Source organism: Saccopteryx leptura, chromosome 6 (assembly GCF_036850995.1).
Source record: "Saccopteryx leptura isolate mSacLep1 chromosome 6, mSacLep1_pri_phased_curated, whole genome shotgun sequence".
NCBI classification, from domain to species: Eukaryota; Metazoa; Chordata; class Mammalia; order Chiroptera; family Emballonuridae; genus Saccopteryx; species Saccopteryx leptura.
This window is the reverse complement of record NC_089508.1, coordinates 57,255,366-57,279,581: the sequence shown is the minus strand read 5'-3', so window position 1 is coordinate 57,279,581 and position 24,216 is coordinate 57,255,366. Positions and strand designations below refer to the sequence as shown.

Sequence of the window (24,216 nt, the reverse complement as noted above, 5' to 3'; positions counted from 1 at the left end):
TACATATGTAAACAGTAATTATTCTAGGATAATAGAGGATAAGCAGAAGAATCTATCCTATAAAAACAGAGTATATGGTTTAGTAACTTTCAAAGCTGAGCATTAAAGAATACAGAACAATATTCAGCAGAAAAAGAAAATGGGAGAAAATCAAAAGATTCCTAAATAAATTATTTAGAATGTAGCCATATAACAACAAGGACTAGAGGGAAATAATTTTATACTCTATTGCTCTTTAATATTTACACATTATGATATACTTGTTCTCTTAAGGACAGAAGTCTTATTTCTTTTGTATAGCCAACACAGCCTAATCAATAAATACATCATTATAGCAAGATGGGCAAGGGATCAAACAGCCTCAATTTCTTAATTCTCCATGCCTACCCTTGTCACTCATTAGAAAAATTATCAAGTCCTCTAATTAATGTACAATAATCATTCTATTTCTTTCAGTAAATATAACAACACATTGAAGTTTAAAAGGTTGTCTAACATCTAATAAATCAGGCAAGATAACTGTATTTAGCCAAAATAATAAAAAGCTTCCTGAAGTTTTGTGCTTACTGATAAAAAGTTGTAAAAAGGGTTATAAATAAAAAATTAATAACATAAAGAGAGTTAAACAAAAAGTAAACTTATTATAAAAAATTTTTTAAAAGTTATACAATTTCCCAAAGTCAAGTCTCAGTAAAATTGCAGTATATGCAGGGAAATTAAAAATCGTCACATTTACCTAAGAAGTAAGGGTAATTGTTAGGGATGACTTAAGACAGCAGCTTGAGTTACACAGTTATTAAGCCTGACTCTTATGGAAGCTGCATATGCAGTGTCATTCTCGCCAGCCCTCAATTATCCAGGCACAAGTAGTTTGTCAGTGACAGTTTTAGGCTGGTCTTTGGATGTCATTCTTTTTTCTTTAAAGTGCTTGTTTTAAATATAAAGCATTTAATTTATTCTTTTGATAACTATAGTTTAAGATATATATTTAATAATCCAACTGACCAACTATATGCTAACAGTTTCATTCTCTTCAAATGTACAACATGTTAAATCTAAGTTTGTACCTTGTTTTCAGTTTTAGGGGGAAGAATAAAAGTTGCTTAATAAGAGCTGTTAAATCAAATTACAATTTTGTCATTTCTAAAAAAAATCAAAACATAACTTATTCTGAAAATTAACTATGGGGGCATTAATTTCAAAATGATCATTTATATTCTTTCTGCTCTCATTAAGATAATGAAACCTGCCTGACCTGGATAGAGTGTCAGCCGGGGACGCTAAGGACCCAGGATGGAAACCTGAGGTCACTTGCTTGAGCACGTGCTCACCAGCTTGAGTGTGAGATTGCCAGCGTGAGCAGGAAATCATAGACATGATCCCCATGGTCGCTGGCGTGAGCAAGGTGTCTCTGCCTCAGCTGGAGCCCACCAGTCAAAGAATGTATGAGAATGTAATCAATGAACATTGTAAGGTGCCGCAACTATGAGTTGATGCTTCTCATCTCTCTCCCTTCCTGTCTGTCTGTCCCTGTCTGTCTCTCTCTCCCTCAAAAAAAAAAAAAAAGTTAATGAATCCTAAGAACTTAAAAGCAAAAACGGTTGAATTTTTTTTTTTTTTTTTTTTCATTTTTCTGAAGCTGGAAACAGGGAGACAGTCAGACAGACTCCCGCATGCGCCCGACCGGGATCCACCCGGCACGCCCACCATGGGGCGATGCTCTGCCCACCAGGGGGCGATGCTCTGCCCCTCCGGGGCGTCGCCATGTTGCGACCAGAGCCACTCTAGCGCCTGAGGCAGAGGCCACAGAGCCATCCCCAGCGCCCGGGCCATCTTTGCTCCAGTGGAGCCTTAGCTGCGGGAGGGAAAGAGAGAGACAGAGAGGAAAGCGCGGCGGAGGGGTAGAGAAGCAAATGGGCGCTTCTCCTGTGTGCCCTGGCCGGGAATCGAACCCAGGTCCTCCGCACGCTAGGCTGACGCTCTACCGCTGAGCCAACCGGCCAGGGCAAAAACGGTTGAATTTTAAAAATAAAGATGTCTATACATTCAAGTGTCACATAAGGAATTTGCCTAATTACATGTTCAACTTCTATTAATTAAAACTAATATAATTGGGAAGTGGTCATAACAACAAGGAGATTCAACTTTTGGAAAGTATAAACGCCAAAGGCTGAGGACATAAGTAACATAATTACAAAATGATTGCTATTTATCTAGCAAGAGTACCAAGAAGTTAGAAAGAAAAATAAAATTAAGGGAACACATCCTCAAAATTCATGTACCAATTTTATTTGAGGTGTAAGGACAGACCCAGAACAACTGATACTTCAGTTATTAAAACATATGCCCCAGTTAATAATCCCATAACCTGATTAAATTTAGGATGATTTGTGAGACAAAGTTATGTAATTCCATCATCAGAACTCACAAATACGAGAACACAAAATATATAGCTTGGACATAATTTCCCTTTTCTTTCCCCAACGTTACCTAAATACACATGAATATCATAAGATAAAATTTTCAAAATTATAAGTGTGTGTTCCTGAGCTCAATACAGTCTTTCACCAACTAAATAAAGAAGAGAGTTGATTTCCTGCATCACTTAATCTCTTCCTCTTACTTGAGGTACACTATTACCACGAACACCACCATTTTTATCTGCAGTCAAGCCACAACATTATACAGCTTAGACAGAGGTGAGTGTTGTGAAGAAAACTTCATTAAAATGAACTCTTGATCTAAATAAATCAAAGACAGTCAATTAATACCACAGTTCTGATTTTTAAGGATGAAATCAAGTAGTAGTATAGGAAACATTTACTCCTGTTTTTCCAGTTCTTGCTGTGTAGGCAGAAAAAGAAAGAAAATAAAGTTAGAAGCATGCAGAAAAAGAAAATGTAATCACATATAATAAAAACCATAGGCTAATAACAATGAAGTCATTTATTTTAAAGCCAAAGTAGAAAAATATTAATAAATTTATTTTGGTGGAAAGCTAGTCATTGGAGTATATTTATACAGGTATATATTATTTAAATACAGTAAAGTTAAAACTAAAATAAAAGCCAAGAAAAAACTGTCAAATTTTTTAAGGTTGAAAATATTGTAATTGAACATAATCTTTTTTTCTCTCCTCCAGTTTCTGTTTACCTGAATAAATCTAGATTTACAGAGTAGTCCAAATAAATTAATTTGGTTGGGAGAAAAGGAAGCAGTAAAATTCCAATAATTAGCTACAAAGCAGGAAACCAAAGTTAACAACGTTAACTAAATGAGCTACCACACAACAGTAATAAAACCTATGACTTCTTTTAACACATTATCCTTTCTGTACAAAAAATACTTTGCTCCTGTGCAAAAATGAATAAAAAAATAAAAATGACCAGTTATACTCATTTAACACAGTACGGTAAAATAAAACAATCAAATCTACCCTACAAACCATGTTCCCTGTGTAATCCCTAAAGAAGTTCATGAATCAGGAACTTTAAGAACCACTCATGAATCAGGAACTTTAAAAACCACTCATGAAATTCTGATCCTAGAAATCTTTAAATTTTACTCATGACCATAAGAACAGAATTTATACCTCAAATAAATCATAGCCCTCAGATTCCTGTCTGTCATATGGACGAATGACGCCATCTTCATGGATGAGGCGAGGGGGACGGAGTCTGGACACTTCCTCAGTTGATTCTGCTGCCCTGTATAAGGCACCAGAATAAATATAAGAAAATATGTGAGAATCTTTCAAAATAACACAAATAGATATGTTGATTAAACACTGTGCTATGTTCTATTTTGTATCAATATCTGATCAAAACGATAATTTTAAATAACCTGCCCAAAATAATGAAAAAAGGATTAAAACCAAATCTGTCTGACTCCAAGCTCCCCCAACTGTTTTTCAAAGAAAACAAACACTAAAAAGTAAATAAATAGATATACAGGCAGAGACTATGCTGTCCACTCTTTGTGTCCAGCATATAGCTGGTATCCATAAACATTTGTTAAATAAAAGAGAAACTGAGCCATAGAAGTAATCTGCTCTTCCTCCTTCTGGGGCCACTGTCTTGTGAACCAAGCCTAGAGCAGGCAAAATAGTTCCCTATTTCCATATTCCTAGCACACAGACACATACCTTGCACATACTACATACTGAATTACCTCTGAATTCCTTGGAAGGTACTGCTGGCCATATCTATGATTCCTCCGGTCGGGGCAGCCACTGCACCCACGAGCCCCTTTCCAATTCCTTTGAAAAATCCAGCAGCTCCTTCCTTTATGGCACCTTCATAAAACCAAAGACAATGAATGTATAAATATATATTAAAATAATTAAGTTTGAACACAACAGAAGCCTAAGCCAAATGCTGAATTATTTTACCCAGAAAGCTTCTAAAAATTGGTTTTCTACCTCAGAAACATTGATACGTGAAGACACATGTAGCCCCATGTTCATTGCAGCACTGTTCACAGTGGCCAAGACATGGAAACAACCAAAAAGCCCTTCAATAGAAGACTGGATAAAGAAGATGTGGCACATATACACTATGGAATACTACTCAGCCATAAGAAACGATGACATCAGATCATTTACAGCAAAATGGTGGGATCTTGACAACATTATAAGGAGTGAAATAAGTAAATCAGAAAAAAACAAGAACTACATGATTCCATACATTGGTGGAACATAAAAATGAGACTAAGAGACATGGACAAGAGTGTGGTGGTTACCAGGGGTGGGGGGAGGGGGGACAGGGGGAGGGTTGGGGGGAGGGGGAGGGGCACAGAGAACTAGATGGAGGGTGGCGAAGGACAATCTGACTTTGGGCGAGGGGTATGCAACATAGTTTAATGACAAGATAACCTGGACATGTTTTCTTTGAATATATGTACCCTGATTTATTAATGTCATCCCATTACCATTAATAAAAATTTATTTAAAAAAAAAAAAAAAAAAAAATTGGTTTTCTAAAAAGGTTAAATTTAATGATAACATGATAAACAGTCGTTCTCTAAGTGTTATAAATGCAAATTACTAGGCCCCATCCTTAACGGGGACCTACTTACTGACTTAGAAATTCTGGGAGGAGAGCCAAGCAATCTGTGTTTAATAAGCCCTCCAGATAATCCTGAGGCATCCACTAGTTGTATTACTACTGATTCAGGAAGTTAAGTCAGTACTTGTAACTAGAAGTTCTACGAACTGACCAAAAATATATTTATCTTTTTTATGCCAACCATCAGGACATTTCTCAAACAGTGTACTATTTTTTTAAATGTAAGAACTTTACACTAAAACAATTCACATACCATATAATCTACCTATTAAAGTATACAAATTAAGTAGTTTTTAGTATATTCAGAATTGTGGAACCATCACCACAATCAATTTTACAAAATTTGTATCACCTCAAAAAGAAACCCTATGCGTGACCCTGACCAGGAAGCTCATGATGGCTGGAACATCGTCCCAATACAAGGTTGTAGGTTCGATCCCTGGTCAGGGCACACACAAAAATCAACCAATGAACACATATATAAGTGGAACAACAAATTGGTGGTTTCTCTCTCTCTCTCTCTTTCCCCCCTTCTCTACCTCTCTTAATCATTTACTCTCTAAAATCAATAAACTTTTTTATAAAGAAAAGAAACCTTATACCCATTAGCAATCATTCCCCACTTTCCCCTAGCCCCTCCCTACACCCAATCCTATATAATTTATCTCCTTCCTCCCACCAGGTAGACTTAGGTAGTCACTAATTTTTCTAACTCTGTGGATCTGCCTATTGTGGACATTTCCTACAAATGGACTCATATATGTGTTGTGTTTAATTAGCTTAGAGGTTCACCCATCTTCTATAGTACTTGTGTTTGTATATTCCCCAATTTACAATGGTTTCTGACTTTACAATGGTACAAAAGCAATACCCATTCAGTAGAAACTGTACTTCAAATATTGAACTTTGATCTCTTCCTGGGCTAGCAATATGCAGTCTGGTGCTGTCGCATGAGGCTAGGCAGCATCTCATAGCTCCCAGGCAGCCATGTGATCATGTGGGTAAACAACAAATACTTTATAGTGTAGTATTAAATGCATTTTGACTTATATTTTTTTCTTTCATTTTTTAATTGAATTTACTTTGGTGATACTGGTTAAAAAAATTATACAGGTTTCAGGTACACAATTATACAACACATCTTTGAACACCCAAGTAAAGTCTGGATGAGGGTATGGGGGTACAAAGAGTAACTTATAATATTTTAAACTTGAATGGGTTTATCAGGACATAACCCGTCATAAGCTGAGGAGTATCTGTACTTGATTTTTTTTATAGCTAGATAATGTCTCATCATATAAATATACCACATTTCATTTATCCATGCATTAGTTGATGAACATTTGGGTTCCTATTACATCCTGGCAATTATGAATAATGTTTCTATCACTATGTACAAGTTTTTGAGCAAACACATGTTTTTACTCTCTAGGGCCTCTAACTAGGAGTGGAATTGCTGGGTCCTATATATATAAATTCCATACTTCAAGTTCTTCCAGTATCATTTGTTGAAAAGGCTATTCTTTCTTTATGGAATTATGTTGGCTGCCTTCTCAAATATAAATTAACCATAAATGTAAGGATTTATTTCTAGAATTTCAATTCTATTCCACTGATCTACCTATATAGTACCACACTGTCTTAATGTAATCTTATAGTAAATTTTTTAATTGGACAGTTCAAGTCCTCAACTTTGTTCTATTTTTTCAAGATTGTTTTGGCTATTTGAGGTTCTATGAACTCCTGTATAAATTTTAGAAAATCAGCTTTTCAATTTCTACAAAGCCAATTGGGATTTTGATAGTGCATTAAATGAAGTAACATGCTTTTTAAAAACATGGTAAAAAGATAAGCCAACAGCTACTGAAGGCTCAAAAGAATCTAGTTTCTGAACTGCAGAAAATAGCATTCAAAGTCTGACTTACAGTCTACTACTTAACCACTCTACTTTCTGAGGAAAGTGCATTCATTAAACAACAATTTAGGACTATGAACATAAAATTAGCCAGAAATTCTCCTAATCAAATACCTAGGAGCAATAAAATTGACTACAGTTACCATGTACCAGCTCTTCAGACCTGTACAAAGAAAGATTCTCAACCTACCTTCCACAGGTTTTGTAATTATTCCAGTCACTCCACCAACAACTCCCTGAAAGAGAAGTTAATCATAGCATCAAACCTTGATGGAAGGTGCTCAATTTTACATTGACCACTAGAGGTCTCTAAAGACATGCTAGAAAAACTTTTTAAAAAATGACTAATTTGATTATGTGAATGTGTACATAAAGCTGAACACTGATTTTTAAAATATATCACAGCAACTGTTAAATGAAAGCACCTTGTAGAAGTAAAATTTTATAATAAAAAAAAACCGTAAAGCAGGTGGATAATTTTTTGTTATTTCATACAGTATATTTTGTTTTATACTTTTTAAATTTTTATTTTTCAATTATAGTTTACATTCAATTTTGTATTAGTTTCAGGTGCTCAATCTTAGTTATAGTCTATATCAATAAAAGAAATGCGTTGAGCCAAATAATCTGTAGTATCTACTCATAAATAATTTTTTAATTTTTTTCCATTGAGAGAGAAAGGTAGAAGAAGGGAGGAGGGAGGGAGAGAGAGAAAGAGAAGCATCAACTTGTTCCTTTTAGTTGTTTCATTTGTGCACTCATTGACTGCTTCTTGATCGTCCTCTGGACAGGTATCAAACCTGCAACCTTGGAGTGCCGGACAACGCTTTATCCACTGGGCCAGCTGGCCATGACCACTATTTATAAAATTGTAAGTAAAGTTCTTTATAACTTAGTAAAAGTATGAAAAATTGATAATAAAGGGACCTCTGAAAGATAGCAAATAAACTGAGAAATAAGGCACTTTTGAAGAGACAACATACAACAACAAATCACTGTCTAACACAAGTAGTTACCACTTCCTGAAATTTCCAAACATAAAATAATGTAAGGCTGGTGATTGTGGCCACGCAGGTTCAAACTGGATTCGGGCAGACTGTAAAGGAACTGTGGAGCCAAAAAATAGTGGGCCATTCTGTTTATTAGAGTCTCGCAATGGCAGACGAGTAAGCAGGCAGGGAAAACCACTTCTCTCTCTCTAGGGCTGACAAGCACACAGGCCAAGAGAAAAAAACCCTTCTCTGGCAAAAAATGGCCCCTCCCAATGGCGGCAGGCAATCCACAAACTATAATCTGCTGCCCTGAGGGCAAGCACCTGCAGCCTTACATAGACTATACACACGCGGTGCCGCCCTGTGCTCATGCATCAGTCAGGCAAAGTACAAGCGAGCAAGCCTAACACACTTGTTTGCCCAACAAACTAATATGTTTATACATTCTCAATAACTGTCAAATAATGGTAGTAATTAAAACTACCTGTATATTGTATAAACACAAAGAAAAAGAACCAAAAGATATTCACTCTATTGAAAAGATTAGATACTGTGAAGAGGTAAGGGGTGATCAAAGAGTACTTATAGCTTTACCTATGATGATTTCATTACTTATTAAAAGAAAAAATAAGTCCTTATAATTATTATAAGGAGAATATTCACATATTACCTATGATTAAACCATACTCATATATTATCTGTAAAATTTTTAAAGTACTAAAAAGCAATGATTGGCAGTTCCCAGTTTATAATACAACTTCTACACCTCCCTTTCATAGAATGGTCCATTGATGATGTCCTAAAGAAGTCCCCCACCACCCAGTCATCATCATTTACCACAGTTTTCTGCTTTATTTCCTTCCACACTAGTGCTAACCTCCATCATTATAGAATTTTCATTCCAACTCAAGTGCCAAACTAAGTCCACGATTTAGGGGATCGATCTAATAATAACAATGGGGAAGCAAACGGAAAACAGAGAAGTACACAATTTACCACTACTGCTACTCTAACAGACCTTGACTAACAAACAGTATTCCAAGGGTACGTATTCTATAGCATATATAAAAGTTGAGGGCCTCTTGAAGATTCAGCAGTAGACTTGACTTACACGCAGAAAGCCCTTTCCTCCTCTGGCCAAACTGTCTCCAAAATCTTTAGGTTGTCGACCCATCTCTTCTCTTCTTTTTTGCTGATATTCTTTGTCCAATGTAATTGCTGCCAAACCTTTTCCAACAGAACCAGTGATTCGAGATACAACTCCTGCTGCACCACCTATCAAAAGGCCCAGAGAACTAAGTCACATTGTTTCTTTAAACAGTATCACAATTATACGTAACACACCATTGCTTTAAACTAACAGGTGCTTAAAATTCTGTCTCAAGATGCTCATCTTCATTAGCTATTAGAGAAATGCAAATCAAAACTACAATGAGATACCACCTCACCCCTGTTAGATTAGCTATTATCAACAAGACAGGTAATAGCAAATGCTGGAGAGGCTGTGGAGAAAAAGGAACCCTCATACACTGTTGGTGGGAATGTAAAGTAGTACAACCATTATGGAGGAAAGTATGGTGGTTCCTCAAAAAACTGAAAATAGAACTACCTTATGACCCAGCAATTCCTCTACTGAGTATATACCCCCAAAATTCAGAAACATTGATACGTAAAGACACATGTAGCTCCATGTTCATTGCAGCATTGTTCACAGTGGCCAAAACATGGAAACCAAAAAGCCCTTCAATAGAAGACTGGATAAAGAAGATATGGCACATATACACTATGGAATACTACTCAGCCATAAGAAATGATGACATCGGATCATTTACAACAAAATGGTGGGATCTTGATAACATTATACGGAGTGAAATGAGTAAATCAGAAAAAACCAAGAACTACATGATTCCATACATTGGTGGGACATAAAAACGAGACTAAGAGACATGGATAAGAGTGTGGTGGTTACCGGGGGTGGGGGGGAGGGGGGGCGCGGGAGGGAAGGAGGAGAGGGGGAGGGGGAGGGGCACAAAGAAAACTAGATAAAAGGTGACGGAGGACAATCTGACTTTGGGTGATGGGTATGCAACATAAGTGAATGACAAGATAATCTGGACATGTTTTCTTTGAATATATGTACCCTGATTTATTGATGTCACCCCATTAACATTAATAAAAATTTATAAAAAATAATAATAATAAATGTAATTGAAAAAATAATAATAAAATAAAATTCTGTCTCACACACAAAAATGCAAAAATTTATTTTTCTCATTTCCCATTTATCAAGAAGAGGAATAAAAACTATTTAAAGTACAAGGATTCAAAACTACAAAGACATAAAAAACCCAGCAAGTCAATGATATTTTCCATTTAAGAATAAGAGACTACATCTTTTAAAAAGGATTATTAGAAAAGCGATCTCTCTTAATAAAATGTTTTTCATAAATAATGCATTTTATAATAAGTATAATAAAATACACATATGCCTAAAAATGTGATACATACCTACTGTGTGTCCAAAGAGACTCCTCACCCCAATCACTAACCCCTCAGCAAATTCTTCAGGGCCTTGTACAGCACCCTGGCCAAAAAAAGAAAAAATGTCATTTATAATCTAAACAATTTTAAAGCTTTTAATCTATTATTTCAGTTTCCATGAAGATACAGAGTCTGTGAAGAACCATAACATGGGACGACAGTTTTTTCCTTCAAACCCAAATATTGATGGAACCCCTACTATTTTTGAAGACACTTTCAACCCACGTGATCTCAATATATACACTTTAAGATGACAAAAATAGGATAGTAATAAATCACTGGCCTCTGCTACTATCTGAAGTTGGCCTCTAAGCACTTAAGTTTCACCACAATGCTCAAGTAAGCCACACTGGTTACAAGACTAGGAGTCCATGCTCACATAGTTAGTACTGGTTCCCTTTTTCTCCCATCTGCTCGCTCTGCTTTGTCCTTTAAAACCCTCACTACTTTGGGCTCCTGGATCCTTTAAATGGAGAAGAACCAGTCAGAATAAAGCTTGAGTATGAAACAAACTCAGCTTTTAATGCCCCATTAGTTCCTTCCATAGCGCTGAAAGAACCTTAAAATGGTCTTAATCTATGAAGCACTCTTCCTGACAAGTACAATTAAATCCTGCACAATGTGGGCATGTTTTATTGCCCAGACACAAGAAGTGCTCAATTAATTCTAAAACAACTGTTTAATGTCATCTCAAAAAGTTTTAAATAAAAATATAAAATTTATATTTTAAAAATTTTATTAAATTAACTGAGATATAGATTAATAAAATTATATAGGTTTCAAGTGTAAAATTCTGTAATATGTCAACTGTGTATTGCATTACTGTGTGTTCACCACACAAAGTTAAGTTTCCTTCTGTCACCATATATTTGACCCCCTTTACTCTCTCCTCCCGCCCCTGCTGTGTTTGCCCTCTGGTAACCACAGTATTATATACATGAGTTTTGGGGTTTTGTTTTGTTTGTTACTGTTTTATTTCTGTTATCTGAATATTATGCAGTTCCCAAATACAGTTAAAATACAATTTGTCATTAAAGAAACAAAACACCCATTTTTCTATAACTATACTTAAAATAGATAAGAGATTAATACCTGGAAGGGTTCATAGAACAAAGCTTCAACTCCTTCAGACAGACCTCTAAGTAATCCAAATGGGTTTCCAAGCACATCCAAGCCCAATACAAGGACATACATTTGTTTCAAGAACTAAAAAAAAAAGAAACACAAATTTTAAGCTCTTCACAACTGTTGGAACAAACAACATTATGATGCACTAGGAAAAAGGGGAAGTACTGATTAAATTAGGTTGTTAAAGGAGAGCTATGTGATAACCACCACTATGTTCATTAACTGATCTTTCACAATGTACCAGACATTACGCTAGTATTTTACATGGGCTTTTCAATTAGATGAACTAGGCTTGAGGCACAGTCTACCATTTAGCAGTTGTATAACTTTGGACAAAGCACCGAGTCTCCAGAGACCTCAGTCTTCTCACCTGTAAAACGGGAGGTGTACTGACCATTAATGACTACGCATATTAAATGAATATATAATTCAGAAATTGTTACTTAATTTTAATATTGTTATCATCACTATTACTAAGAAACTACACAGGGAATAATAATCAAAACAGGAAACAACTTATTTGAACACTTACTAACCATAATGTCTATGCACACTCTAGGGGAAAGGACTGTAAAGCAGAGGAAGGAAAGGGAATGTCACTGGGAGCACCATGGTATAGCAAAGGTGTCCTCGTGCCCTGAAGCAACTACTATGGCTCTCTGCATATAAATGGAACCAGAGCAACTGAGTTGTCAGGAGGAACCTGGCTTAGACTTCCTGTTGCAATTCTAGACTATGCTTAGAAACTGTGGTCACTGAAGAAATAAAGTGTAATGACTCCTAAATTTTTTTTTTTTTTTGTATTTTTCTGAAGCTGGAAACGGGGAGGCAGTCAGACAGACTCCCGCATGCACCCGACCGGGATCCACCCAGCATGCCCACCAGGGGGCAATGCTCTGCCCATCTGGGCGTTGCTCTGTCGCGACCAGAGCCACTCTAGCGCATGAGGCAGAGGCCAAGGAGACATCCCCAGCGCCTGGGCCATCTTTTGCTCCAGTGGAGCCTTGGCTGCAGGAGAGGAAGAGAGAAACAGAGAGGAAGGAGAGGGGGAGGAGTGGAGAAGCAGATGGGCGCCTCTCCTGTGTGCCCTGGCCAGGAATCGAACCCGGGACTTCCGCACGCCAGGCCGATGCTCTACCACTGAGTCAACCGGCCAGGGCAAGTGTACTGACTCCTAAATCACTATTCTTTCCCAAAGGGAGCATATAAATAACTGCAAGGGAAAATAGCACTGGACGAAAAAATTTTAAAGGTATATAAAGGGAGAAAGAACTAAAAGAAATAGATATTATTCATTTAAGAAAACTACTAAGTACTGAGACTGCAAATTGAGGTAAGTTAGGTAAACATTACCACACACAGCACAATCACATCCAAATGTTTTGTGTTGATATTTTATGAAGTATATTCTTTTTGAGTTATTATAATAGGAAATTACCTGTTCACTGTAATGTCTAACAACACTCCACATGAGCTGATCTCTCTTGTAAAACTGATATCGAATTTCATAATAAGCAAGTCTGGGAGAAGAAAGAAAGATTTAAAGGTATTAAGATTATATTCTGAAAAAAGAATTAAAATTTCAATAACTTAATCATTGCTAATTCTTTCACAATTAGATCTGTACATCTGCCACATATAATTTATGTTTGAGATCTTAATATTAGAGTAACAAAATTTTTTAAACAGTACATTTTCAAACAAGTCTTTCACTAATACATAAGGAGTAAAAAGGTTTAAAATGTTACTCACAGCCTGACCAGACAGTGGTGCAGTGGATAGAGTGAAGGACTGGGATGTGGAAGGACCCAGGTTCAAGACCCAGAGGTCGCCAGCTTAAGCGCAGGCTCATCTGGCTTGAGCAAAAAGCTCACCAGCTTGGACCCAAGGTCTCTAGCTCAAACAAGGGGTCACTCGGTCTGCTGAAGGCCCACGGTCAAAGCACATATGAGAAAGCAATCAATGAACAACTAAGATGTTGCAAAGAAAAACTGATAATTGATGCTTCTCATCTCTCTCCATTCCTGTCTGTCTGTCCCTATCTATCCCTCTCTCTGACTCTCTCTGTCCCTGTAAAAAAATAAAAATAAAAATAAAATGTCACCCATAATCCCACGACACAGATTTTTAAGTATTTTCTTCTCGTGATTATCACTTTGAATCCTTTCTTGTCTTTTCTGTTCAATTTTAAAATGCTTAAATTTAGTATGTGCTTTTATACAACACTGAATAAAAATTTCTCTTTGTTACTCAAAAGTCTAACATAACCTTTTAGTGGAAGGTGTCAAACAATTCTTCCATTGTCAAACATTTCCAAATTTTGGCATAATAATTAATGCTGCCATGTATACCTTGACTATACCTCTTTGGGTTAAATTTATATATATTTTTTGGTGGAATTCCCCCAAAAGAACTACTGAGTAAAAAACGAAAAATGTTTACGATTCTTGATATATATCCCTTTCAACCTATACACATAGATTTTTTCTTTAAAGTACCTATCTCTCAGACTCACCTCCTTCTAGTACAAGGATTGTTCATATTTTGAAATCTTTGCTTTACATTTTAATATATTCTTTGCTAAATAATAAAATGGAACATATCAAATCTCCATCAGCCACTGTATCTTTCCTTTTTTGAATTAGCTCTTATTGTCCTCTGGCAACATGGCATTGGAATCTTTAGCTTTCTTTCATCAATGTTAAGTATTAAGATTTTACTCCTTTTAGTCATATTTGTCATTATATTTTCCAAATTCTTTGGATTTTTAAATTGTTTTCATTGATTTTGTTATACAGTTTTAATTGCTTTTAAAGTTAGACTTCCTTTATTGAGATTTGATAGCAATTAACTTCTATTTTTCTCTTAGTCTTTTCAACTTGAATTTTATATTTAATTCCTTGAGTCCTATGAAATTTGATAGTGTACAAGTGAGGTGGAAATCATATAAATTATGTTTTTTTCTACAAGGTAACTAACTTGTTCTAGTAATTATGAATATTCAATTCAATAAACAATCATTGATTATATATGTCTCTGGCACACATTAAATACTATAATATTAGATGCAGCAAGGAGTTATTACTGTATTTCCCCATGTATAAGATGCTACCAGGTATAAGATGTACCTTAATTTGGGGGCCCAAAATTTGAGAAAAAAAAATTACATAAAGTTATTGAACTCAAGTTTTATTTATCATAAAATTAATACAACTCCTCATCTGTGCAAAAAAGCGGGAAATGCAAGTAAAAAAAATCTACAACCGCTGTATAAGAGGCACCCAGTTTTTAGACCCCTATTTTTCGGAAAAGGGTGCATTTTATACATGGGAAAAATGGTATCTATACTTTGCCCCATGATTATATGAAATCTCATCCTGTAACTACATATTTCTAAATATAGTTGGTTTAAAACTTGGTCAATAAATAGTACTAAAATAATTCAATTTCTATTCTACATTAATGTACTATCAAGATATTCATAACTAAGAAAACAAAATATTCTTTATCTCATCTTTATGAGTAAAATAAGAATACCAGAAGAGAAACATTAAAAAAGGAACCAATCTTTCTGGTGGTCGGATATCTGTGAAGCAGTTCTCCAACACTGTGGTTCAGAATAATCAATTGTTTTCTATCATCCTTCTTCCCTGTCCCGCTTTGGTATCTGTACATAATGATTGGGAATACAAAGGAGTGGATGGTCCCAGGGATCCCCAAACTTTTTACACAGAGGGCCAGTTCACTGTCCCTCAGACCGCTGGAGGGCTGCCACATACAGTGCTCCTCTCACTGACCACCAATGAAAGAGGTGGCCCTTCCAAAAGTGCGGTGGGGGCCGGATAAAGAGCCTCAGGGGGCTGCATGCGGCTCGCGGGCTGTAGTTTGGGGATGCCTGGTTGGTCTCTAATGACACATCTTTGCTCTTGCTGAGCTTTCCTTTCTTCCATTGCTGCCCTTCCTAGTCTCAGCCTTCTCTTGATTTCTTGGCTACAGTCTCCATTGGAATTGATGACTGAGTGTATCAGCCAGTATTTTGTCAGGGCTCTGATACATCGTTTATTATAAAGGAATTAAATAAATAAAGACCCAACTTTTTTAAAAAGATTAGTCATGCTGTTCCCAAGCCTCCATTACAAGCGATAGCTGAGGGTTAGTTGTCAGTGATAGGCTGTACATTGTATATGCTTTTTAAATAGAGAAATAATAACCTAGCCATTATTACAGGTAAGAGGTTTTAGTCCCTCTGTGTTACAGGAGTTTGTCCTCTAGATGTTTGAGAGGGAAGTCAAATAAGATAGGAGAATATCTTTTCAAGAGGTAGAATGCTATTTCCTTATAAAACTGACAATCAAGAAATAGTTGTTTGTATACTTAACCTGCCAAAGTTTTAAAATACCTTCACTCCTTGCCCTAAACCCACTGCTCCCCACCATGATTAGAAAGGGCTCAGCATCAAACCATGGTGCCAGGGCCCAGGTCACTTTGTTTTAGGTCTAGGGTTTCTATACCTGCATGTGACAAGGGTACTGGTGGCACCTGTGTCCCCAGATGCAGAGAGAGAGAGAGAGAGAGAGAGAGAGAGTGTGTGTGTGTGTGTGTGTGTGTAGGCGGGAGCTGTGTCCAGACTTATGATGGCCTGTTTTCTGTCAGATCTACAAGCACCATTATGGGCTGAAATCCAAGTTAAACCTAGTCAGAATGAAGTTGGATTTTTAAAAATTTCCTCGTGTTGTTATTTCAGTTCCCTAAGTTGTGTGTCATATGTTGGGGAAATGTCACCCTGATTGTTTCTCTTTGGCAGGTTTTAGTAAATACCAATTTATTAGATTAAATTTTTAATCTTCTCTCTGTTCAAAAAATACCAGCAATGGGTCTATTTTGCTGAATTGATAAATTATTCTGCTTAAGGAGGAACAAATCACATGGTAACATCAGGAAAATCTATTCTTTCTTCTCCTTTACTAATAACTTTTCCCAGGTTATGTTCTGTTGTTGCAAGTTTCTGTAATTTTTTTTCTGTGACACCTTTCTATTGCCTGACTTTAAATAAAATGTTTCTAAAAAAAAAAAAAGGAACCAAACTCTTTAAGTAAGAATTATCCTTTTTCTAAGCTAACATTCTAGCACAAATGGAGAAAATGAATATGCAGAAAAATAACCTTGGCACAAAAGCCTGCCAATGTACTTTAATATAAATCTTACTTGAAAATAAGGTCATCCACGTCTGTCAGAGTAGCACCTATGCTTTTCAGTAGCAGATTGATGGAATGAATTGCAATCAATTCTTGTTTTTCTTTGTCTGACTCTTCAGTTCCAGAACCCAAAGAGAGACTCAAATGCAACTAAAAGAAAAATAATGTTCAATAAATAAAAGCTACAAACAAAACCAAAAAAATTATATATACAGCAACTAGATCTTTCAGATACAAGCAAATGTTATATCTTTCATTAGAGTCCTAAAGAAAGCTATTATTTGTTACTCTGTACATAATTATCACAGAATAGCTCATTTCTACCTAATTCTCATATTTTTTGATAAAATACAAAATATTCTGTCCCTAATTTAGAGCAATATTCTTATTCAAAGTGTATAATGCTATACTGTGTTTATATGGAGGGGCCAAAAATACTTAGCATAATCATTTTAAGAGGAAAGACATGTCCAATGGCACATAAGTAGTCCACCAGTCAAAATAATAGATAATTATTTATTTTCATTCAATTAAGGTAAATAACTTATGGCAACAATTAATGATAACAAGTGTTATAATTACAAGTAACAATAAGTGACAATTATGGCAACAATTAGTAAGTTGCTAAATAAATTTCAAGAGTATTAATAATGTTTTCAGCTTCTACAAACCCCTCAACTCAGTACTTGAACACGAGACTTCCACATTCCCATTTAGTCTATTCTACTTTGTGCCAGAAAGCACAGGTGAAATTTCCACCCGTGTAAATATAGCAAATGCCCCCTCTCTCATTCTGCCCCTCCCTAAGTATTTTACCTAACCAACAAAGAGCTCAACAGAGTGGACATGGGTAAGGCAGGAAAGGCTGGTTGTTTGTTCTCTGATGTGAACTTCTGCCTATCTGCAGAGTTAAAGAGAGTGATGGGATCCAGGAAAGGTAAGTTTAGGTGAACAGAGATCTACCCTTTCTCTAGGGCTGAATGGCTACAGAGTAACAAAATAACTATGGTTCATGATCTTAATTGTTCAACTTCATGGCACAATTCCTAGTGTGCCTAAAAACATGAATTATTAACCTTTAATACCCCTAGGTTATAAATTCCATGAAATCACTTTATACCTTCTATTAGCAACTGTGATATTAGATATTAAAAAAATATATGTTGAATGTATTGTTCAATCTCATAATTTATTTTCACTGAATGAAAAAGAAGTTGTGTATAAACTACCACATAAAACAATATTAATTTTAGCCCTGGCCGGATAGCTCAGTTGATTAGAACATCATCCCGAAGTGCAGAGGTTGCTGGTTCAATCCCTGGTCAGAGCACATACAGAAACAGATCTATGTTCCTGTTCCGCCCCCCTCCATTCTTCTCTTGTTGAAATCATTAAATAAATTAAAAAAAAAACAAACATCAGTTTTAAACCTAACACTGGATATGTCTGACACCACCAAACTAATAAGTCAATTTAAAATAATTCCATTTTATAAATCCCTCACTCAGCTAAATGGATTGGTGAAAGCAATTGGAAAATTATGTGCTATGAACAGTTTTTTGAGAATGTAATGGATCATCAATATTTTAAAGAGTTACTTAATTGTAAATCTGGCCCATTACACAAGTTTAGAGCATTATGGTTGATAGCATTTGTGAATTTCCTAAGCAGTCACCTTTCCCTGTAAAACCTAAAAAGAACAACAAAAGAAGAAAAGGAAATGGGTTCATAAAGTACAAAACCAGCCAAGTGAAAAGTATCGAATTTTCTACTCCTTTAGTTACAATCCAATGTTGGGAGGGTGAAAAGCACCATATCAACAGTATAACACCTACTTCAGCGTTTTCACATTCTGGTGAGGGCACCCATTACAGCCTTCTGTTTAGATAGTGGGAGTAGTTACAAAGTGTGACCAAAACATTAAACGTTGGTGAGCACTTCTTTGCTTAATTAAGAAATGCCTTTGTCAGCTGCTTCTTTGAATAAAGGGGTTATTAATTCAGGACTAGAGAACATACTCTGGTGGTTTCTCGGTGGGAATTACAATTGTATATATGTTACCAAGAACTGTCTTAATTACGTATTTCAATTTATCAAACAATATTCTCACCAAATATGTGATGCAACAAATTAAAAACCACAATTATACACAGACCCTTTAAAAGTTCTATAGCAATTCTGACAAATTTTCAAAATAATAATTACAACTGACCTTTACAGGAGAAATATGGAAATGTTCAAAGAAACTCAGAACTGACATATCAGTCATTGAAGTCTCCATTAATTCTGTGTTTAAAGCATCAATATCTTGCTGGATTAACTTCGTCTGAAAAAAATCAAATCAAGAATTCATATTTTTAATTTTTTTTCTAATGCAGTTATTTCAAAGAATGGTTGATTTAAATTTTCAAATTTCATAATTTTTCCAATAAATAAAAAAATTGTTACCCGTTTTCTTTCAGCCTCAGGGTCAGTTGTTGGGGTAAACAGTGAAATTAAAGCTCCCAGAAACCCCTGATCAACTTTTAAAGCCATTTCCTGAATGAGGACCATAAAATACCTATGGGAAAAAAATGGAAAAGGGTTTCTATCAAACCCAGTAATTTTCAATATTTGAACTTTGATTTTGGCAAAAGCCATAAGTAAGATCTTGTTCCTTCATCTCTCTTAAAAAGGGTTGTGTTAAAAAGATCAAAGTCTACTTAGATGAGACTTTTTCATTAAAAATTCCACTAAAGGTAATACTTAGCATTTAAAGATCCAAATCCTACATTTATCATGTCACAGAAGAAACAATTACAACTAGACAATAGAGCAAGTACTATCCAATTTTTAAAGTTCACAATTGCTTTAAAGAATACCCCTCAAAACACATATCATTTATATTTCACTATTTATATACTAATTAGAGTTACAAAGTGGAGAAAGCAGTTGAAGAAATTTTGTACTTTAAAATATATTAAGGCCATTATTAAAATAAGATTCAACACAGAAAATTACTTGACCAAAAGTAGATTGATATGCTCAGGTAAAAAATAATTTTTATATAGAAGTAACTTTCTAAGAGAATAACATTTATTTTCAAAGTAGATTCTCATTTTAAATTCCTTTAGAAAAATAAGGAATATTTACTTACTTGAATTGTAAGACTTTACTGTACTCATTAAATCTTGTGATGACACTCACATCAATGAAAGGTTTGGGTTCTAAAAAGAAGAAAGCAAACAAGAAAAAGGTGATCAAGCTTTTATTAGGTAAAAATAACATTTACTTTTTATAAATATAGTATGTCTTAACTTATTTTTTTTAATTATTTTTACCTGAATCCAAAGCAATAGATTTTGGAGGGGCCACAGGATGAAAGACAATAGGGAACATTGTACCGGGTAGCTGATTATCAACCTAGAGAAAAAAAAAAAGTTAACTCGGCAGGATTTAAATCTAGACTTTTAGTTTCAGAGACATTATAGAATGTCACTAATTTCATCATAATTGAGCATCTGTATTTATGTGTGGTACTATTATAAGTTTCTCTTTAGAATATTATGCTAAGTGAAATAAGCCAGTCAAAAAAGACAAGTACCATATGATTTCACTTATATGTGGGATCTAATAAACAAAATAAACAAACAAAATAGAAACAGACTCATAAATACAGAGAACAAACTGATAGCAGTCAGGGGAGGGGGAAGAAGGCTGGTGAAAAAAGTAAAGGAATTAAGGGGAAAAAAACCCTCATAGACAGGAAACAGTGTGGTGATTACTAGAGGGAAAGGGGTGGGAGGCAGAAAAGGGTGCAAGGGGAATAAATGGTGATGGACGGACACTTGACTGGTTGGTGAACACAAAATAATACAGATCATATATTATAGAACTGTACCCCTGAAACCTATATAATTTTATTAACCAATGTCACCCCACTAAAGTCAATAAAATAAATGAATAAAATTCTTATATACCTGAGCAAGGGCAAGCTTTTGCTATAAAGGAGACTATAGCTTTCCTCATCATTGCATTAACATTGCACACATGTACACCATTAAGAAAAGTACTTTTACCCACGGATCATGTGAGATTTTAAGTATCTGTAATTTAAGTGAAATGTAAATGAAGACTGGATATGAAATCAAAGGATAGTTAGAAAGAAGGAAATAGAATAAGTATGTCCTAAATAATATTTAGTAGTTAAAAGGAAGAGAGGGAAGGAAGGAAGAAGGGAACAAGCTAATAAGCATCCAAAGCAACCTCCAATAAATAAAGCCCTGCTCATTCCCATGTAGAATGACAACAACAACAAAAGTCTTATTTGGGGGATCCCGTAACAAATTCAAAGAAGTATTTAAAAATAGCAATTGCAGTGTAAGGAAACATTCTTGCAAGCTAACTGGTCAAATTAAATATTCTCAACAGTGACAAGGTCTTTGGACTTTGACGGTAAGTATACCGAATTCACAGCCTATATGAGAGGAGAATAAACATACAAAAAGAAAGACACCAATTACAATGTATGCTATAACCTTGTAAAAAAATTTCATCTCCAAGATTCCCAAAGTAATTAGACACAGATGCTCCTTCAGTTAACAATGGGTTTATAGGATTATATCCAAGTAAATATTGTAAGTCAAACACGCATTTAATACTACATTGTGGAGCACAGTTATTACCCTCGTGACTGTGCACCTGATTGGGAGCTGTGGCTCGCTGCCTCTGCCCAGCATATCACTAATGTGGGAAAACAATAGAATTCAAAATGCAAAGTACAGCTTCTACTAAATGTTTATTGCTTTCACAGCTTTATAAAGTCAAGAAATTGTCATTCAAGCCATCTAAAGTCAGGAACTGTCTGTGTATGTATTGAATTGAGGATGACAATGTTACCTGAAGCCAGTACAACCTGGCCCTCAAACTTCTCTGGTGAGGAGACTGCTTAAATTCAACCTGAATTCCTGATAAAAAGTCTCGCTTTATAGGACACTGAATAGGAAGGCGCATTTGCATTGGAGTTTTGTCAAAATTGACCTGGATGGAAAAAAAAAACACGTGTGTTTGTGAAGAGCAGGAATTAGCACTGTAGCCCATTTTAAATATTCATTTACTCACAAATTGAAAGGGCAAAATAGTGTATCTTAAATCTCTGTCTCACCAAGATATTATATCTACCTTAAGGTCATCTACAGTTGAGATGTTTGAAGCAGAAATATCACTTTTTTACAAAAGTTATAAGGAAAACAAGAAGACCACTAGAGAACTTTTCCATTATAAACTATACTTAAAATAAGCCAAGCTTTATATATTTTTTAAATATCTCGATATAATGGATAATCCTAGATAATTTTAAAACTTTGTTTAAACAAAGTTAAACAATGAATAGTTGATACCTTATTTATGCCTGACACTAACTGTAGCATGGCTGACTTTTCTCGAGAGAGGGTTTAGAGGTGGGGAGAATATATGGTGACCAAAGCAAACACAACCATCAGATATTAAAGACAAAGAGTAATCAAAACTGTATGACTGAACCAGGACAAGGTAGAAACTGCAGTCAAGATTTGGGGTCTTCTTGGAAAAAAAGTAACTTTCAGAGTTAACACTCCAAGTGTCTACTTACGAGTACTAATTGTGGACATCTACTCATGCCTGACTACCATTCACATTTAATAAATTTAATTGAGCAAGATTCTATCACTAAAATATGTAATTCTGCACAGTCTTTATTAGGCAATATATATTGGTATTATTCAAAATATGAAAAAAAAATGTTTCAAGCAATCTTAATTTCTCCATAATCTTACTGAAAACAAAACAAATTCCATAAAACTGTCTTGTAAATAGAAGAAACTATAAAACTATGCTATACCAGATGACTTAATAACAATATATTTTGATTAAAAATATACTAAATATTGCCTAGACCAGTTTGCTCAGTGGTAGAAGATCGACCCAGCATGTGGAAGTCCCAGGATCGATGCCTAGTCAGGGTACTCAGGTGAAGTGTCCATCTGCTTCTCTACCTCTCCCCCTCTCGCTTCTCTCTCTCTCTCTTCTCCTCCTCTCCTGAAGCCATGGCTTGATTAGAGCAAGTTGGCCCTGGGTGCTGAGGATGGCTCCATGGCCTCTGCCTCAGGCGCTAGAATGGCTCTATTGAAATGGAGCAAGGGCCCCAGATGGGCAGGCAAAGCATCGCGCCCTAGTGGGCTTGCCAGGTGGATCCCAGTTAAGGTGCATTTGGGAGTCTGTCTCTGCTTCCCCTCCTCTCACAAAAAATAAAATAAAATAAATTAAAAATGTACTAATATTAGTAATGCTAATGCCAATGCTACTAATATATGAGTTTATTTACTAATAAATTAGCTTCTACACACACAGTTTTACTTGGACAGTAACTTTTACTTACCACCACCACCAACAAAACACATATATAAAACCCAAAACAAAAAATTTTGATATACCTCAAAATTATTGTCTAGTTTAATCCAGCCACGTTCTTTTGATACTTGATACTTCTTATAGGATTGTTCCAGAAACATGATCTGCTTTTGACTAAAAGGCTTCCATCTCTGTTTTGGTTTCATCTCCCAAACAACACCAGAACTAAAATAATTCATAAAGAAAATTAAATTAGAAATATATATTTGTTTGTGAAACTGTCATTCAACTCAAAATTATTGCAACTATCAATCTCCTATAAAAATTACATTTATACAAGAAACTGTTTTAAACACCAAAATATATCTGTGTTATAAAAGAACACAAGAAAAAGGGAAAGGGAAATTGTTTTTCTATCACAATTTGACATCAATTAAAAAACTGGCAAACTTTTTTGTAAGGCCATTTAGGTAATTTTCAGGCTCTGTGGGCCGAAACAAAATTGAAGTTATTATGTAGGTAACTTAAACAAGAGAAAGGAAAAAATCTCCCACAAATATTTTACTGATGAAGTTCAAAATATAAAAATAACAATCAAGTACAACTTTAAAAAACACAAGTATTAATAATGAGAAAAATACAAGTTTTTATTTCTTAATTTTTTCGTGAAGTATAATTGACATAAAATATAACAGTTTCAGGTATACAACGTAATGATTCGATATTTGTATATACTGTGAAATGATAACCACAGTAAGTCTAGTTAACATCTGTCACCATACATAGTTTGAAAAAATTTTTTTTACTTTTTTATGGGGGTGACAACATTTCACTTTATTAGGGTTCCAAGTTAGTGTTTCCTGTTATCAACATCTATTGCAAATGTTCATCTGGTTCATGTTGATCTGTAATGAGCAGAGAGAGAGAGAGAGAGAGTGTGTGTGTGTCAGACATAGAGACAGAGAGAGGGACAGATAGGGTCAGACAGGAAGAGAGAGATGAGAAGCATCAAT

General features: G+C 35.2%; 1 protein-coding gene across 4 annotated transcripts in view; it reads right to left on the bottom strand.

The window, feature by feature from the left end:
• Window positions 1-24,216, bottom strand: part of VPS13C (vacuolar protein sorting 13 homolog C) — a 214,651-nt gene that overhangs the window by 14,602 nt on the left and 175,833 nt on the right. For 3 of the 4 annotated variants that reach the window (XM_066342851.1, XM_066342853.1, XM_066342854.1), the window contains 14 exons: window positions 23,287-23,428; window positions 21,716-21,856; window positions 20,158-20,239; window positions 19,974-20,043; window positions 19,286-19,397; window positions 19,050-19,163; window positions 16,848-16,987; window positions 13,081-13,162; window positions 11,607-11,720; window positions 10,482-10,557; window positions 9,085-9,248; window positions 7,172-7,217; window positions 4,171-4,294; window positions 3,593-3,707 (listed from right to left, as the gene is read on the bottom strand). In XM_066342851.1, coding sequence (XP_066198948.1) covers window positions 3,593-3,707; window positions 4,171-4,294; window positions 7,172-7,217; window positions 9,085-9,248; window positions 10,482-10,557; window positions 11,607-11,720; window positions 13,081-13,162; window positions 16,848-16,987; window positions 19,050-19,163; window positions 19,286-19,397; window positions 19,974-20,043; window positions 20,158-20,239; window positions 21,716-21,856; window positions 23,287-23,428 — 1,522 coding nt within the window. Of the gene's footprint in view, window positions 1-1,932; window positions 2,845-3,592; window positions 3,708-4,170; window positions 4,295-7,171; window positions 7,218-9,084; window positions 9,249-10,481; window positions 10,558-11,606; window positions 11,721-13,080; window positions 13,163-16,847; window positions 16,988-19,049; window positions 19,164-19,285; window positions 19,398-19,973; window positions 20,044-20,157; window positions 20,240-21,715; window positions 21,857-23,286; window positions 23,429-24,216 lie in introns of those variants that run through there. The other variant, XM_066342855.1, reaches the window with a different exon arrangement.